Consider the following 14571-nt stretch of genomic DNA (forward strand, 5'->3'; position numbering starts at 1 on the left):
TCGTCCGATATATCCCAACGCAAACATTCAATTAATTAATTTTACGCGTTTTCTTAATCTATCATGTTTGTTATAAAAATAATATGTTATGTTTTTAACTATTAATACATTTATTAATTCAAAAATTTTGAGGAAAATATGCTTTAACATAAAATGCTTGAAAACCTGTTACATTTGAGAAATTATACTTTAGTGCAAAATGGAATGCAAACAAAGTACCTCTTGAAAATCACTTAATTTCTCAAAATAATTCATTATAAAAAAATGAGTTTAAATGATAGCTTAAATAAAAAAAAAAAAAAAAAAAATAGTTGAATTATCTATTTTTAAAACATAACATAGTGATATGTTACTATTTTACACATTACAAATAAAAAAATGTTTTATGCATTTTTGCAACTAATATCGCGCAATTTGATAAAATTTTAAACTTTTGATGAAAATTAATGTTGACTAATCAGTGATCCATTAAAGACTAGAAGCATCTATTCTTTTCATATCATGCTAAATTAGCCGCAATTACTTTAAAGCAATTTAACGCGCCATAAGATAAAAGCAACAAAGGATACTTAATTGTAGGGTATTTTTTTATACTATTTGTAAGAGCACGCGGCCTCGTAATCTGAAAAGCCTGTAACTGGGTCTCCGAATAAGTACGCGAAACAAGCGCAACGAGGTGAAGCGCGATATTGATACGTTAGCTATTAATAGCGGTATAACGAATTACCCGTTCGTACCGTCAATGGATTTTCGATATTCTTTTTATCGGTATTTCTTGCTTTTTCCTCCATAATATCAATACCTACCATCCATTAAAACGCTTCAACGAAACCGTAACGCGATTGTTCTTCCACTGTAAGTTCTTCCACTGTCACTAATGCAAACATCCCATCTTCATTTTTACTTATAAATTATCGAATCACTTATATATCTTATTGTATCTTCCTTATTTGTTATTTTATATAACTGTAATACAGAAATCGCAAGCATCTGCTATTTAATATTGCGGGACTAAAATCGATATCCGAAATTTTGGCCTACCCATCAGATCGATCATCTTACTAGGACAAATATTCGGGTAATCCAGATGGTCAAATTCCTGTGAAACTATGACGGGAATTAATGGTAATGGTGGTAGAGCGGGATTGATGTGCGAACTATCTGACCGTTTGATGGGTTTGACGTGTCGCTTACGCGTGGCTTGATTTCTTAGCTTTTTAACTACCTGAGCATTTGAGTCCCTGATGGGCGATACCATGAAGCATCGAGCCGCAGTGGTCGCAGAAGGTCGGCGTCAGGTACGTGAAAACATCCCATTTGTGCTTTTGGCTCGCCTGAGAACAAGAAATAGGGGCCCGGGGAAGCCCGGTCCTTCATTTGTGGTCTGATCCTGTGGCGGAGAAATCGAGACGGACGGTGGCAGTGTGCCGATCAATACCCCGAAACGGGAGATTCAGCCGGGAAAAAAAAGTATTAAAAGCCCATTCTCTATTTCCCCTTTCCCTCTTAAAACCTAGACTTGTCCTTATTTTTCTTTTTTTTGCAGTCTTTTCCCAAAAGCTGAGGTGAGGCAGAAGCGACAAGAGGGAAATACGTGCACGTGGATCACGTGATGAATATTATGGACAAGGTGGCGTACACGATCATAATGAACGTCGTTAATGAGAGTGTGCCGCACAGGTGCAATTAGACTTCTTTTACAGAAATTCATTGCGAATATCGATACGTAGATACGATTTATAAATTTAGGCGTTTTGTATGCGCAAAGTTCTGATACACAAGGCAAACATTTTTCGTTTAGCCGTGGAATAAATTTAATGTTCGCAATATGACAAAACGAAAGAAAACTCTCGCTTTGTCGTAAACTCAAACGGAACCTGGCGCAATACAAACAAATGGCACAAAATAAATCGTTCCTGTGTTTTGTGTTACAGTCAGAGAATTAATTTCTTGAGCAATCTGTGATTCCAGAGGAATAAATACAGCATGAACGCTTCATCAATGAAGCTATCATCATACACAACTTTGGAGATTGTTACGCAATCGTATTCTTCAACGTGTTAAGTTTGATTGAAGGTCACATATCTAAAATAATTTTATCTTGCAAATCGAACATATCGTATACAAATGATTTCAACGACCCTTCCCAACGATTGCATTGCACGAAGAAAGGTGCAATGTTACGATAAGGGAATATTATACGAGAAGATTCAAAACAGCGGAATAATGCACACAATGTCACACGAAAATTCCCTAACGACACGTTACTTGTGGAGTTACTTCTGAAAGGTTACGCGCAACTCGAGATGTGCACGACGGTCGATTGGAAATTTGTCGTTACTATGAATATTTTCCATCGCATAAAAGACTATAAAAATCGGTTTCACAAGATACCGACGTGGGTAGACTATCACCAGTTATTATCGAGCCTGTATGATCAATAGTGGCGTTATTCTTGGACCCGATGTTGGAAAGGCTTTCACTCAAAGCTGGTAAAAGAACGTTAGTGAAAAAATGCAATGTTAACTTTGCAGCCAATACTTATCAGTCTAATGAAGTCTGCAAATTTCAACTATCCGATTAAAAATGTTATTCAAATTCTCATACAATTTGGTATAAAATTGTGATATCAAAGTAGCCTTTAACTTTCAAAATCATTGAAAAAAATTGTTTACATGTGTACGTATCTTTCACCGCGACTGTCAGAAAAACTTATTATTTGAGAAAATAAACACAAAATTATATTAACATACCACTTATAACGGTTATACTTTAAATCCGATTGTCTCACGTTAACATTGTATATACTTATGCGCTCTATGTCGTGTGGAATCTCGTGGTTACTCTTATGATTAAATATGCAATAAATAATAGATCAAGAGTAACGTATTAGATATGATTAGACATTTAAAATAATTATTGATGGCTAAAGAAAACCAAATTATGTGGAAACGTCCTGTTGATGGTACGTTTGTAATACTAAAATAAATTATTTTTGTATAAATAATAATCAATTCAGTTCTTTTTGGCCTTTTATTACTTATTGTCTTTTTATTAAACGAGCGAGAAACCTTTGTTGCTTTTTCATTATTAAATGTTTTGTTTTTCATCAAATACAAAAGATAGTAGTATTAGTATTAATAGTAGTAGTAGTAATAGTAGTAGCGGTAGTGGTAAGTGATATAAGTGGTAGTAGTACTAGTAGTAATGAAAGTGGATGGAATTATATCTGCAGTCTCTAGACGTCACTTAAATCTTGAAAGTTCCTCTGTGACTCTTGCTAAGATCTTTTTTCTTAGGTTTAATACAGAAAATCTAGTTTTTAAGCCTAACATCACCTGAACATATTGAAAAATATGTACAAAGCAAACTTAACAAAGGTACTCTCGGTGGTTTGCTATTGCCTTACGCGATCAATTAAAAAAAATATAATATGTTTTGGATGCGGGTGAATATGAACTTGGATCTTTGGCATAAAGAGCAGACGCGCCACTTTCTATGCCACAATCACCACTCTGATACAAAAGATTAATAGAAATTATTATTTTGAATCTCAAGATAAACACTGCCATCAAGAAGTTTCCAGATACTTTCTTTATTTAGTAACGTTCATATAATACTTATAAACATTGTTTTTATTACATGTGTGTGAATTGTAATTTTTGTGCTTTTTTTCACTCGTTACTTATTTATAATACTATTTGTGAAAAAATGTGCAACTGTTACATGATTAATCACTTAAAATTACAATTAGGAATGGCTAACAATCAAAGAAGCTTATTCAAAAAAAGTATTTTTTTATCAAATAGATTAATGATATCTTTTTAAATTAATTGTTGTTTTGAGTTTATTTATATTAATTTATATACTCCAGTAATAATAAATACATTTCTTATATAAATACATCTATATGGAACAATGGTTTGCGCAAGATTGTAAAATATCACTTCGTGTGATTTTTTTATAAAGTCTATAAAAAAAATTCCATGTTTATTAATGTATTTTCTATCTAAGTAGTTTAATTATATCAAAAAAATATTGTTTTATTTCTGTTTTGACTATTAGCCACAAGTATTTCTATTATCGAGACTTTCCGTTTATTGTATCTTGTGTCTAGAAACTTTCTTATAGCAATGTATATCAAATAATAAATGTTTTCATGATCTTTTTCGCGATATAGAAATAGTGCAAATAAAACTGTATTATTCAAAGTATACATGATCTTGTAAGGTATTAAATTCTTCGAACTAATACCCATGAAATTTTAATACAATAGCGAAAATTAATTCTATACGGATGTTTCTGAGGAGAGCAGTTTTCTCTTTTTTATGATACACAAAGAACCTTTGCGCAACGTCAGGCTTCTCACTTCCGTTTTCCAGTCTTTTCTTCCAGACCGTGGACTCAACCGTTTAATTAATTTCCTCGCCAGTCTTTTGCCCTTCCCCTTCTCTCCTCTTCGCATCCGGGTGCTAGCTCATCTTTCAAGAAAATCCTTTACCGGCTTTCCCGTACAAGACTAGACCTTTGTCACGGCCTTGCAAATGCATCTGACGCGAATATCACTTAAATGCATCTGGGTATCTTCGTTAAAGCTTCATTCTCTCTACTTGCCACCCCTGATCATGGTCTAGTCCAAAAATAAAATCATTAGCGGAAGAAGCATAGAAGCTTTGTGGAATTTATGTAGCTCGGATTATCTTGTGCAACATGACAAAATCGAGTGCTTCAATGAAATGTTTCAATGAATATTGAAATCGGTGTGAAATAAAAGCGTTACTAAATAAGTATAAAGTACATAGCGTATTTATGGCGTAAAAAGTATGGACTTCAAAATTAAATTACAAGCAAGAATAACGTACATCGTTACCGTTTTCTAATTTCATTAAAAAGTTCTGCTCCTCTATTGATCTTCTTTTCCATTTAAAGTTGCACAAATAACTTTTATTTTAAATTTGACAAATAGAATTCTGTGTAGATAATTAATTTTCATATTTATACAAACTTATTTATTATATTTACACTTTATTATGGATAATTTATTGTATGGATTTGATAAAAATACGAAAGACGTCACTAACAAATCATCCCCTTTCTATTAAAACAAATGATTTATGTTAAAACATAAAAATACTTGCATGACTATGTTAAATATTAATTTCTTGCACGAAAATTACTCTCTAAATTTTGTACAGTAAAATGTCATTCTAAAAGAATAAAAATCAAGTCTCTGCAATTTTTCTATTCGTCATTCTAATAAAAAAAACTTTGCCCTTATCTAGTGAAAAATCACTCATGCAGAGTGAAATTGAACCTGTGCAATTTTTCAAATCATTTTTTATTCTGTAATTTAGAGAGTATTTATGAGAGGATCTGAAACTGCAAAGCAAAAATTTGATTAATAACGTTGACAGGAACAATGTCAGGATTCTTATAACAAAAATTATTATAAAAAGTTCAATCGCAGTATTTGCAGAAATTTTAAAATCTCACCCACGAAAATGTGTAACACTTAAAACTCACTAGAAAATTACTGTTTCTACTTTTCTCTCACAGACGGCAATTAGAGTGACAATATGAATGGAATGTTGCCAAGAATAAAAAGATGTAGCAAATCAGACATGAAAAAATGAGACAGTATAATGCGCTCATATATATTCCGGAACTTGTACTAATCCATCCACCCTTTCCTGTTTTCACCTATTTCTCTTTTGTCTCATTTTTGTGTGATGAATTAAACGATTGAACGACCGAATGCGCGAATCGGTCATGCTTATACTAATAGGACTTAATTGGACAATCGCTATCACGAAATATACTCCTTTAAGCTGACGTCTTTTAAGAGTCAGATTAAGATTGTGCTGTTTTTATCGCTGCATCGACTATGTTCAAAATTGCAACTCGCGTGCCGCTGATCGTCACGAAAAGATTAGCGGAACACGATGGTTTTGCTCAACACGACGAAGAAATGATAAACGTGCTCGAGGAGCATAAAAGTGAATCACGTGAGATAATAATCTATGAGCAAAAGGTAACAATATGAGATATCCATTGTACTCTTCATTTATTCATTTACGTAAATTAAAAACGTTTATTTTTCATACTTATATATTATACGTTATGTTTTTTATTGATTCAAATTATGCATACACGCATTTAAATTTCAAGATAATAAAATTCAAAATTTGCGGGTATATTTTATTTACATAAATCCAAATGAGACATTAGCACTTATATGATAATAAACAGTTATCTTCCATGAAAATAGAAACTTATTAGACAATATGATATGATTTCTCCATTTTAAATCCTTTATACTGTATTGCTTTTAAATCTCTCATAAAATATATAAAAATGAGCATAAGTAAAAAAAAGTTCTCAATTAAAGAATTAATTGTCATAAGTTATTAAAAAAACAGAAGATTCTATTACGTCAAATTGCCTATACTTAATTATTTTATATTTATTTAGTATTAGTGCGATAGAAAAATATCACGCAATTTTTCGCAGAAAAAAAGAACAAATTAAATTTGTAAGTAGTAGACACTGTTTCAAACTAGCGAAATCCTCTCAAAAGAATAACTAAGAGAATAGCCTAAAAAAAATCATTGTCGCTAATTTCTGTTGCGAACGAACAATTGAAAATATCATGACCGAACATCGATCAAGTCCGAAATTAAACTGCCGCTAAATCGTAGTTAATATGGAAAAATCGATCATTCACTGGGTCAAATTAAGGCGCACGCATTAAGAAGACGCGCAAGAATATCATGAACTCTCAAAAACATAAAGAGCTTCAAAGAGTATAAACGGAAACAAATTGTGAAATACACGAGAAGTATCGTGTTTTAGGGCAAACGTATGTACAAAGAGCACGAGAGAGAAAAAAAAGAGATAAAAATATGGATGACGTCAACGCCTTGTGGAAATACATTGAAGAATTACATCGAGAAAATACAAGGAAAATCACATCAAGAAAATATAGTAGAAAAGTGCACGACTTTTGTGCGGTTACGGTGCAACGACGGAAATTCATGACAGTGAAAAAGACACAGAATGATAAGAAGATCATCAATCTACATACGCCCAAGAAAAGCAAGAAGAAGGAAAGCAAATAAAAGCACGCTTTGTAAATATATTTAAAAAAACCTTGAAATCTTTTCCAAATTATTTCCCGTAACATTTAGATAAGAATTGCTTAAGTAAAATGACTTCTCTTTAGACAATTTTGCCTGACTTTTTTCATAAATGTATCTGTTTAATACATTAAGACACTCTATTTGTAAAATTAAACTATTAATTATCTTCCTTCTTCTCTAGGCAAATGCAGAATTTCATCCATCATGCACACACGTAACGCGCACGCGCGTATATACAGGCACGCAACATTTATACAGATCCTGAACAAATCACACAATGATTCCGTCTCAGCAAACATCATTTTGCAGTTATATAAAGTTAGTTGTAATTTTTCACTCAACAATGTAATTATTATATAATGAATGTGTTATATAACATTGTTGAATTGCAAATTATAACTAACACTTATACTTGGTGTTCGCTGAAATATTATTTATACAAACCTAGTCAGCATATACGCAAACTGACAGTCTTATCGCATCTTATCTAATCTTTTTTTCTACATTATAAGCACTGTACAAGGATTATTTACAAATTTTGATGAGAGAAGAAACTTCATAGGAAGAAAAATGTCTATAACTCCTGTTCGACATTGATGATTTGCACTGTTGACGTAAATCGACTCATAGTCTAATTGTCAAAGCATGCTTCTCTTTTCCCTTTTTTCCTGTTTCTTTTAAAACATCCGATGTACTGGCCCAAATACTCAAAGACGAATTGATCCAATTATGGACGAAGAACATCCTTCTGAAGGACTAACTTCCCGAGACGAGTGCAGATGCGAATATATACATCTCAAATACGTATGCCGAATATTATACTAGAACGTATTATAAGCACAAAGGGTCATTTTATATGCACACAATATTCGAGGGAAACAACAAACGAGAGATATGTGTAAAAGGTTGATAAGGTGCACTTTCTGAAAAAGGTCAAGGAGAAAACGAAAGGAAACGAGACATTAGAAACGCAAAATTCAGCCACACTTTCTTCAGTGCTCCTTCAGTGCTCTTCGCTCTTTTGTTTGCTACTTTTTCCTGCCTTTTCATTGGATTTTACGTTTCATAATTACATTCGCACAAGTTTTCTCTCCTTTTCTTCTTGCCCTTTCTTACCGCAAGACAATTCACTGTGATAACATCCCTTTCACAGTTCGTAATTGTTATGCATGTAGTAATCCACACATGACACATTACACGCGCGCACACATACGCAGCCACATGTAAATCTCGTTCCTGCTGACAGAGACGCAGTAAATGCGCATAAAAGCCACCTAATAGAGTGTACAATGTCAGTGCAAAATCCACGTCAGAGGCTATGCCGTATACATAATTAAAAGCGCCGCTAATCGCATTAGCAGATACGTCGGAACGCGAGCGAATAGGGAAGGCAATCATCCGCTGCGGCGTTCATCTGCAATCATTGTTAACGCGATTAATCGGATTTCTAATATCCACCTATGGCGGCGGATGAAGATACGGCGTAAAACTGCTATACAATATTTACAGCGAATATTATTTACAAGAGGAGAGAGAGAGCAAGAGATAGACCAAGAAACACTATACAGGAGTACAATACGAAGACAAAGCAACACCACGCTGGGCCAAGAAAACAGAAAGAAAAAGAAAAACGTGTAACTAGTGTACTGTACATCGTATAGATGTGTGTGTTTGTTTGTGTGTGTTGTGTGTGTATGTGCGCGCGCTCGCGTACGCGTGTATCATTCTTATCGAATGATTGTGTTTCTGAGAGAACTGTATCTCTGAATAGATTGGATGTTTGTGACTGAGTTGTGCGTATCGCTCGATTTTTCTTTTTCGTTCGTTATGTGATACCTTGGCATTTCATGCCCTGGTGGATGACACCATAGAGAAGACTACCGCAGTGGTCACAGAAGGTAGGGCTGTTGTAGGTGTGTTGCTTGAATTGATGCTTCGTCCGTGTGTCCTGCGTTATTACACCATTACACCGTGCACACGCACGCAGACTCTCGGGTTTGATAGTGATGATAAGAAGACAGGAAATTATGATCATAGAGATGTAGATAATGGTGGGAACAAATCGGGAATAGATCGCTGGATTTCCCAATACACTTAAGCGCAATATGTTACGTTCAAAGCTGAATAACTGGTTAACTACCGTCTGATAAAATTTAAAATGGTGCTGAATGAGAAATTCTCGAAATTGGCTTACTATTACTCATAGAATAATTTTTGACCAAATTTGAATACCGGTCGAAACTGCTGAAAGATTAATCTTTACTATTTCTTGAATCTATACATATATTTGAAAGGTTCAAAGTTTACATTTAAAAAAGTTTTCAATGAGAATTGTTTCATTCAGTCATCATGTCATTTTGTTAAATATTTAATTTTCTGCATTAACGCTCTGATTGGCAAGCTAATATTGATATTAAACTCTGAAAGGCCTATAGTCGAAAAGTTGTGAAAGTTGTGAAAGGCCCATAGTTGCTCTGTTTGTAAAATATGTAATCAGATTACAAAATAAATTATATCAAAAAAGAAATATATATGTATAATGTATTATTAATACTATTATATATTTATTATACAGGGTCCGCCACTTAAATCCGGACAAATTTGAATTTGACATTTCCGCTATATTAGAATGCAGCAGTAGATGCCGCATGACCTAAAGGTAGGTTAGAGACGTGGATAAGACGTTAATATTTTCAAAATGGTTCAATTGTTCAGGTCGACGTCGGAATATAACCGAAGAGCGGCAATTATTGAAGGTGTCTGGAAAGACGCCAAGCAAATTATCAAGTTCTTCGGATACCCGAGATCAACGGTGTATAATATTGTCCAGAGGTACGCGGCCTCGGAGGAGTCCGAAGTGGGCTCCTGGATTCCAGAACTCGTTCAAAAGCACAAGAACTCATTTTGAAGGACCCAGGAACTTCACTCGCAAAATTAGCGGCCATCTCGGGAGTGAGCGACCCCACTGTTCGTCGGATTGTTCGAGAGAACCTCAGATACAAGTCCTATGTCCCTCAACAAGACGCACCTACTCATACGAGTCACTTGGTGCAAAACTGGCTATCGGACAATGTCGACATGTGGTCGAAGAATTTCTGGCCTCCGAATAGTCTCGAATGTCTCGATCTGAATCCTTTTGACTACTACGTGTGGGGCAAAGTCGAGAGAGTTACTAATAAAGCCAGACATCCTAATGTGGCCTCTCTCCAGACCGCTATTGCGACATTCATGAAAATGGACCGGGCGAAATTGCAGACGACATGTTCGTGCTTTCGGAACAGGATCGAAACGATAATCGAAGCGCAAGGCGGCTACATTGAATAAAAAATCTCAGAAAAGGTCGCTTAACTTAACTATAAAATAATTTATTTATACTTTTACATATTTTCTGTAATAAACGATTTTTTCACGAGAAAACTTTCATGTCCGGATTTAAGTGGCGGACTGTGTATAATACATATATAACATAATTTCAGATAAAATAAATAACACTGTCAATATAGCAAACTTAAACGATAGATTTTTATAACAAAGTTTTAAAAAATAGATTATAATAGATATAAGAAACATTAAAAAATAAATAATTCAGTCTTTAATAAATTTAATACAATAATATTTATTTTAATATTTAGTATTAAATACTTAGTAACACTTCGTAACATTTCTGAAATGAATAAATAAAATTGTCATTACAAATGAGTAACAGAACATTATAGAAACTTATTTGGCACCCAAGTTTCTACATGGCAATCAAAATGTTAAGTGAGTTGGTTAAATTATAACAAATAATAAGCGGAATATAAAACATAACAAATTTAAAAAGTACTTAAAATTATCAATTATATGTATGCAAAATATATATAACAGAATAAATATAAAACATTAGTATTTATGTATTTTTAATAATTTTATTCTGTAAGTATGTTTTATTGTAAAACGTAATGTTGGATATATAATTTATAAATATTAAGTATAAGTAATATTAAGTTCTTACATTTTGGTTGTATTTGTTTCTATAAAGGAGTTTAAGTAGATCAGAATAAGAAATGTTCTTTAAAATCGAAAGATTAAAAATTGTAACTACGTTTAAATAAACTTTAATAAAACAGTATCGTTTTTCAAATTGAAAAGATTAGTCTTTCCAAGTCCGTTAAACCTCCTCAAGTTTTAAAAATTTTCCCATAAAAAGTTTTCTAATCTAGTTTATTCTAGAAACGAAGAACTACCTTAGAAACGTCGTAACATGTCTGCAAACTTTTTAAAGCTGGGCGATTGAATAGATTCTTTTGAATTTTTAGTTATCATTGTCAAACATCACGCTCGAAATTAAAAGTAATTTAAATTATTGACAGTGTTTATCAAAATTGCAATATACAAAGTTACGTGATGGCGCAATCTTAAATTCAAATATTAAACAGCAGCTTTACGCAATCAGTGTTCCAGCAGCTTCCCGAAGCTGTTGCTACTGTTGCTACTCTCTAAATAATGTTCGAAAGTAAAATAGTGGAAATAGAAACAAGCTCTCACAAGAAGTTTTGTGGGGTATGCTGGTTGTCGTGAATCTGGCATACAACTAGTGCATTAAGCCTTCCGGTGTTTCTGGTCACTGCGGAAACGGGCGCTTTCATCGACAGGCGAAAAGTTTTGTTGATTGGCGCAAACTCGATTAATTCGTTCCTTACGTATTCCGATAACTCATTTGTAATCATCTTACTATTAAAAATTATGCGATTGTATAGCCGAAGCACCATCAAATGAAGAATAATGTCTCCGATTATTATTTCTGAATGGGTTGCCTCTTTTGTGACCTTTGTTTAAAACATAGATGATAAAAGAATTCGATGCTCTAGAACAGTAATACCTTTCGTAAACTAAAAGCCATTTTTAGAAATAGATAAAGTCTTGCGGGTAACTTAATAATTCTTAAAAAATATTTAACCTTTACTAGCCATCGTGGGGTTATTCGCGTCCAAATTTCCCGCGTTGCGTACACCGGTACAGAAGGTGCTACACGAGCCCATACACCGTCTAAAAAAAACCTTGTTGGTGGGGGAATATGACGCCCCAACGCCTTTTAACGGCTGTTATTTCAATAGTTAGGTCAGTGTGAAAAATTCACAGTGCACGACTGACCCCAGCTTGGCAGGTAAAAGTGATAAAATTTGAAGCCAGTAATTCTCATATTTTTTATAATATTTCATTTTATCGACATATTTGTATGATATTTGTAGTTTTTAACTTTTTATTAATAAAAATGTTATATTTAATTTTTGCGATATTATAGAAACGTTGCATCATATGTATAGATACTAAAATATATACAACAAAGTATAACTATTATCGGTTGCTAATTTTTGGTGATGAAACTTAAATATATTATGAGCCTTTAAAAAAAGGTATCTCATAATAGGCAACTTTACCCAATATATATAGTTTTAAAAAAAAATATATATAAAGATGTAATTTTTACTTTTCAACACTAAATTTGTATTAAAATTCATTAAACTCACAGAACTAAAACTATATTTATTGAAAATCTCATATTATTCGCTGTTATATCGTAAAAATAAGCATTATTCATGTTGCAAAATTAACTTTAAATTATGAATCGAAATTAATAGAATATTTTTTTTTTATAAAAATAAAATCCTTTAACTCTAATTCCTTTTCTGAATCAATTCTCTATAATAATTTTTAAAAAAGTTATCATTTTTCAAATAGTACCCTGCATTTGCCGTAACTTTGTTCACATATTTGCCAAAATTACATAGTTTCACCAACTGCTATTTTACTTTTTAGTCGTATACTAAAAGGTTAAAATTAAATAAAATTACGGTTGAAAACCATCACATTACGGTGTGCTCTTTAATAAAAGCGTAAAACGAGAGTAACCCCACAATGGCTAGTGAGAAACAAAAAATTACGATGACTAGTTAGTGTTAAAAATGCAAAAATAAAATTGTAAAATTGTAAACATTTATTACATATTAATATAATATTTGATGAATATGTGCTTTTATATTTTCGACTAAAGTCGGCGGGCCGCAAAAAATCCATAAGCGACCATGCGGGTCGCGGGTGGTTGTTTAAACTAATTCATGCACATTCTAATAAATGTAATTTTTTTACCATACATTTCACAAATAATTCTGTGTGCATCAGCAACAAGCTTTTCTTTTAATGAAAACATAACAAAAGGCAATGGCGGATATCTGACTCTTCATCTGGTACTATTTTCAATCGTATTAAATATAAGGGATAATTATTTACATTAGTGGATACAGTTCTAAAGACCTTGATCTCAATATATTTTATAGATGTAAAGTTACTGATCAACCTTCCCTTACAATTAATCGGCGGTCTCGTATAGTTTTCGAGATATACTTAGACAATATTCATCTTCAAAATTTTATTATTTTCATTACACAACACCCTGTAGCTTCACGTAGAAAGTCAAAAATTTATGGAACAGAACAATCATAGATCTTATTTCGCTCCCTAAGTATAAAGGGGGGAGAGATCGCTTCGCGTGGAAAGTCGAAAACTTATGTGAAATAGAATAATTATAGACCTCATTTTGTTTCGTAAGCAGTGAGAGGTGGTGCGAGATAAACCTCGCTTCAAGTAGAACGTTATAAACCCATATATAAAATAACTATCCATCATATACAAAGTGTTATATAATGAAAATAATAAAATTTCGAAAATCAGCTTTATGTACATAAGTTTATCTCGAAAACTTAGGAGATCGCCGATTACTTTATAAGGAAAAGTTGTTCAGTACACTCATCTCTATAATATATGCGTATCAAGGTCAAAGTCATCGAAGCTGTGTCTGCTAATATAAATAAGTACCATGTAAGGTTATGTTAACAGCTTGCCACATATAAATGTTAATGCAGAGATACCAACTTACAAAAACTATAAACATTTCTATTTATAAAATCATACTCATGTTTGTGTACTGATATCTATCCGTATCGACAAAAACTTTTGTATCGACTTAATATACAGAATTTAACTAAAATAAGATAATAAACTTCGGGATCGAGCTTCTCACAAAGCATGAAAAAGAGTTCACATGAACATATGTCCGCAAATCCACTGTTACTAAGATATAGTTCAAAATGTTTATTAACAACGGGATCAGTTGCATGGCCCCTACGATCTCCCGATTTCAACACTCCAGATTTTTAATTATGGCGACACTTGAAATCCTTAGTTTATGAAGTTCTAATTACTGAAAATGTGCCACGCATTTTTCATGCTTGTAATCCTTCACAATTATCCCGAGATCTATGAAAGTGTGCATGTACAGTCCATGATTCGACGTGTCCAAGCGTGTATTAAATCAAATGAAAGACACTTTAAACATTTCTTGCAATTAAAAATTAAAAATAAATAATATTTAATAATAATAAATATTATTTGC

At 32.8% G+C, this 14571-nt stretch overlaps 1 protein-coding gene across 3 annotated transcripts in view; it reads right to left on the reverse strand.

Annotated features, from left to right (window-relative positions):
- Positions 1–14571, reverse strand: part of LOC105198587 (protein kinase C, brain isozyme) — a 129640-nt gene that overhangs the window by 39183 nt on the left and 75886 nt on the right. For 2 of the 3 annotated variants that reach the window (XM_039452630.1, XM_039452634.1), the window contains one exon: positions 1226–1334. In XM_039452630.1, coding sequence (XP_039308564.1) covers positions 1226–1334 — 109 coding nt within the window. Of the gene's footprint in view, positions 1–1225; positions 1335–8975; positions 9088–14571 lie in introns of all 3 variants that reach the window. The other variant, XM_039452631.1, reaches the window with a different exon arrangement.

Source organism: Solenopsis invicta, chromosome 1 (assembly GCF_016802725.1).
Source record: "Solenopsis invicta isolate M01_SB chromosome 1, UNIL_Sinv_3.0, whole genome shotgun sequence".
NCBI lineage: Eukaryota > Metazoa > Arthropoda > Insecta > Hymenoptera > Formicidae > Solenopsis > Solenopsis invicta.